The following is a 5,095-nucleotide window of genomic DNA, read 5'->3' as shown; positions in this document are numbered from 1 at the left end:
GCTCCATCCGGGGTACCAGCCACCTGCCAGTATTTAAAGGCGCCAAGGACAACGCGCGCTATTTTGGATGGTCGCGTTCGCAATGGAGAGTGACGACTACGTCAACGACTTCGACTTGGACCATCTGGAGGAGGTGGTGAAGCACGAGATGGAAAATAGGGCCAAATATAGCGGACTAGTCTGCGGTAACGCTGCGAATAATCTACAAATGGTTTCGGATCAGCAGAATATGAATCATAATCCATTGACAATACTCACAGGACCACGTAAACCAGTCGTCTTGACGGCAAGTACTCCAGGTACACCTCCAGATACTCCCACCGGCGGAACAAATTGCCATAGTCTACCACCTTCGCCCGTTTTTGCTGCAGTTCCCATATCTAATCTGGCCAGCCCAGTTATGGCACCGGCATCGATGGAACCAAAGCAATCGAATTTATTAGATGACAGCATGATGTGGCTCACCCAAACTTTAAGATACGGTGGAGTGACTAGCCAGGAACCTCTCGACTTAAGACCTCAATGTGGAGGCGAAGTAGAAGGCTGGATCGGACGCAGAGAGTATAGTGAAGTGCCGAACCACCCAGGTACCAATCCCTCATGTAATGTTAGCAGTGCGGCTATGATGAATTCTCAAACATCCGGGTTGGTATCAATTGCGGGACCGCAAATGATGCAGGCTTCCCAAACTCGAGATATTTTGGACGACGACCAACTGATTTCTTTATCAGTTAGAGATTTGAATAAACGACTCCACGGTTTCCCAAGAGAAGAAGTTGTGCGCTTGAAACAGAAGAGACGAACTTTAAAAAATCGGGGTTACGCTCAGAACTGTCGGACAAAGCGTTTGGCGCAACGACACGAACTGGAAAGCAAAAATCGTTTGTTACACCGCAGAACTTTCACGTATACGTCAAGAATTAGAAAGGACTTGTCAGGAAAGGGACTATTACAAGCAACAACTGGTTATGGTTCGAAGTCGCGATTGTTCACAAGGTTCGCTTTCGAGTGGTTCGAGTGCCGGAGCGAGCAACCCCAGTTCACCCGAATTTTACTTGTGAATTGATTTAAAATATTCACTTAGGACCATGTAATTGGGACAACAGGTACTCCGAAAACTACAAAGTCTGCAACCACTTGGGTTTCGGGTTCATTTGGTCCCATTAAAAGTTCTCCCTTGCAGTAATGGTGGCATAACAAGGAATGCTATAATTAAGCCACTTTCCAATTCATTAGCTACTAGGCTTTCACCCTAACAGGGAGCAGTGTAGTGCGCCGATTATCTTCGGGCATGGCTGTGGTTCATTAGCCGATTATAGTACTACTCCGATCTACCTAATTGAAGACTCATCGGCTGTGCAGACAAACTGTGGAAGCACCCCCTCACACTAGTCAACTGAACTCTACAATTTAATTTATAAGAAGCACTTTTTAGTTAAATGTCAACCAGAAATAGTACTGTGATAGAAGAATTTTACTTGACCACCAACTATATCCCCCCGAACAATAAGTAAATGGACAAGTAAAGCAACTCAAATAGGACAAGTTAAAGGAACACTTGCACGGTCAAGTAAAAAATTTTTTTCTGTGTGTCTCTATTTAACTATTTTCGTGGAAAATATACCATTTTTGCATACAAAAATTGTATATTTTTCAGAATTTTTGAGTTGTCGTGATAGTAATCATCGTTTTGTCAAGTATGCATGCTCATGTACTAGTCCTAGGTTGGTTTAGACCCTTAAGGAACCATCAAAAAAATGAATCAAACCTTTTTGTAAATATCATGTCATTCCTTTTCGTGTCTTATAAGAATGGCATAGCAATAAATTATGTAGTTATCTTGTAAACAATTTTAGAAATGTATATAAAAGTAGTTATATATATAGTCATTGTTGTGTTTAGATGGAAATAATTATATATAAAATATAGACCTCTTCTAGTTAATTTATGAGTGAGTAGGTCTATTTTGTTAAAAATTTTATAATTAATGTTAAATTATCGTTGTCGCTTTTTTTGTTGTATTGGGTTTATCTGAAGCAATACAGATTATGCCTCATACTTATTGTGTGGTTATTATTAATATTATAATGTTATATATATATGTAAATGGGGTAAACTTATGGAAATTTGGCTTAGTTTCTTCTATTTCTTTGTGAAATTTACCTAAATGCTTCCATATAGAAATCTCTCGTGTTCTAAATTATGTTTTTTCAAGTCTTATATATATCATTCCTTTCTCTTCCTATAGATTTTTTTTCTCTTCCTCCCCTCTCTGCTGATGTTTTTCTTTAATGGGTTTCAGATATCAATTATTTAATTAAGATTATCGTTTAGGTAGAAATAATACACCAAAGTAACATTTTGGCTGTGTAATGCTTCCGAGGATCAATCTTTTTTAATTCAATTTATGATTGTATTGTGTTTAAATTTAATTCTAAATATAGTATATCGGATAAGAAAAGTCTATAGCTTGAAAATATCTATATAACTGTATTCCGAGGGCCTAAATTAAAAAAAAATGGTCCTTTCTTGTAGATGTAATCTAACTCTGTTAAAACTTATGTAGTCATGATTAATATTAGATAGAGTAAAAACTAAAAAGGCATAATTATAGTCTAGATATAATTATAGACTATGTTATATAAGACTTCATAAAAACTTATGCGAATGAGAGTAGTAGTTTATTTTACATTCATCCGTAACTTTAAATATAGTTTATCATTTTTTTTGTTTAGTTTTTAAAATCTTTTTCGATTTATTTTTAGTTGTCCAGATATATATCTATAGGCCTTACGCGTGTTGGAAAACTAACTATTAAATTGATATTTGGGAATTTATCTTCTTCATATTTCTAATTAAACCCCGTAGGCCTCAAGCTTTAATTTCTTGTTATTTTTTAATTGTCCCCATAGGGTTCAATTTTTCCTATTTACGTTCTATTCCAGGAAGAGTTTACTGTTTCTAGTAGTATTAAAACATGACAAATTGTGCCAAACAATTTTCGGTCTAGCTCTAACATAGTCGACCGCTTTTTTCGCTTCCACGCAAATTAAGAAGAAATGAATTGCTGCCAAAAATATTTTAACTGCTTACTTGATATTTTCTACAAAATTATAGGCCTTTGAGTACGTTTCACACGCAATAGATTAAGCTAATCCATAGCAAACAAACGTCATAATTCACTTAGTTTTAAGCTTATAAACTTAAACTCGAGCTTATATTTTACATTTTAGTATTCGCATTCTAGATTTTAAGCTTACTTTTACTTAATATTAAGGTCTTTTTTTAATACTTTTTTAAAAATTAATTTATTTTTAAGTTTCTTAAAACAATTAATGAACTTGTCTTTTCTACAAATTTTTATTTAATAAAGTATTTGTTAAACTGATATCACTTTCTGCTATTAGTATCATTGATACTTTCGAGTTAATGTTTAGTGATATAAAATAATTTAAGTGAGAAATTAACGCAAATTCTCTTATCAAATTTATATTTTCAAGCTTTTTTTCCTGTTATTGTAGTTAGATCCCCAGCTGCGATGTTTAACTTGAAGTCTTTTTTAAAGAGATCCCCCATCTGATATAATACAAGGTTCCTTGTTCAGAATACTAAGATAAGATTCCCGCAGTGACTATCTATTCACAATATGCAGAATCTCTCGTTTGATGAGTATAATCTCGGATATATTATATAGTTCTCTTTTAATATGGCGATTTTTTAAATGAAATATTTGATTTTATCATTAAAAATACTCTTCTTTTTTTTAAAGTGTTATTTGTAGAAACGAACCCAAAGAATCTCTACAGATAGGAATAATTTTTAATTTTCACACGTCATCGAATAATTCCAAAATTTTAAGAAAGGTACGAATATATATATATAGAAATAGACTAAGAAACGAGGTTTTTATAAAAAGTATAGAATGAATGTATTTTAACAGTAAAAATTGACAGTGGTCCAACATGGATGAATGGATATGTTTAAAGAACTTATGAAAAATATGTTCACTATGAGTTTCATCCTTCGCATTTTATATTTTTCATTATAAGATATGAATAGAGATCAAAGAGTTCCTGAATGGCTTCCAAACGTTTTATAAATAATTAAATATTAAGTTTATCTGTCGAAAATAAATTTTCATTCCTGAGAATATAACTTAACGAAATCACTTACAATTTATATTATACACTAAATATAGAATAGATGAAGAATATTCCAATTAAAAATTGGTTAATTTATAATTAAATCACGGCCATTTCGATCGAATTCTACGCTAAATTGTCTAAATTCGGTATTTTAGAATAATTTTAATTAAAAAATAGTTTTTCAAATACTTTATAAAGAGAAATATTTAATGACAATAATCGAATATAATCTAAATATCCTCATTGTAAAAATAGGATAGAGAAATGCAGGAAATCGGACATACAGGAGAACTATACATACAAATTTTACTTATTTCTTAATAAAAACAGGCTTATATACGGCTATTAAATTCTTCGATTCTCTTCAAACTTCGTCTAACTTATACTAGGCCTATATATAACAGCTGACGTTAGGAAAGAAATGACATTTTTGCGGGAAGTCGATACTCTGCGATCTGCATGACGAAAGAGAAACTTTCACCGATTCTTGAGATCTATCTATTTTATCTATCTTAATATCGGACCGGGGGGAGTTAGACTTTTCAAATATATTATAACCGATAGACAGACACACAGACCCACAGCAACCGACACTACTTATTAAAGGCAAAATCCCCCACAAATGATTAAAAAATGGTTTCGTGTTATAGCATGGTTCGAAAAGTAATTTTTTGTGTTTAATTAATTTGTTTGTTGTTATATTTAATAATAATTCATACAATGGGTGTATATAAGTATTAATGTATTAATCAGAGTACAGGATTATAGAAATTTCTCAAGATATTATGACGATTTTTATGTATTGTAAATTTCGTTTGTCGTTTTTAAAAAAATAATATCATGATTTTTGTTTATTTGTTAATAAAAAATGATTTACAAGAAAAGTATACATTTGTCTATTCTTCTAGTCTATTATTTTAGTGTTTAATTTTTGTAAATTTACTAGATTT

At 32.4% G+C, this 5,095-nt stretch overlaps 1 protein-coding gene across 1 annotated transcript; it reads left to right on the top strand.

Annotated features, from left to right (window-relative positions):
• The first annotated feature begins 67 nt into the window (after positions 1 to 67).
• Positions 68 to 4,272, top strand: LOC136980958 (neural retina-specific leucine zipper protein-like). Its single transcript, XM_067277160.1, is given in 3 exon segments — positions 68 to 892; positions 894 to 1,570; positions 3,522 to 4,272. Coding segments are annotated over 2 exon segments (993 nt in total). The 3' UTR covers positions 1,062 to 1,570; positions 3,522 to 4,272.
• Positions 4,273 to 5,095: the final 823 nt, after the last annotated feature.

The sequence above is a fragment of the Centruroides vittatus genome, unplaced genomic scaffold (genome assembly GCF_030686945.1).
Source record: "Centruroides vittatus isolate TY-2023 unplaced genomic scaffold, ASM3068694v2 contig_1162, whole genome shotgun sequence".
Taxonomy (NCBI): Eukaryota; Metazoa; Arthropoda; class Arachnida; order Scorpiones; family Buthidae; genus Centruroides; species Centruroides vittatus.
This window is presented reverse-complemented; position numbering and strand designations above follow the sequence as displayed.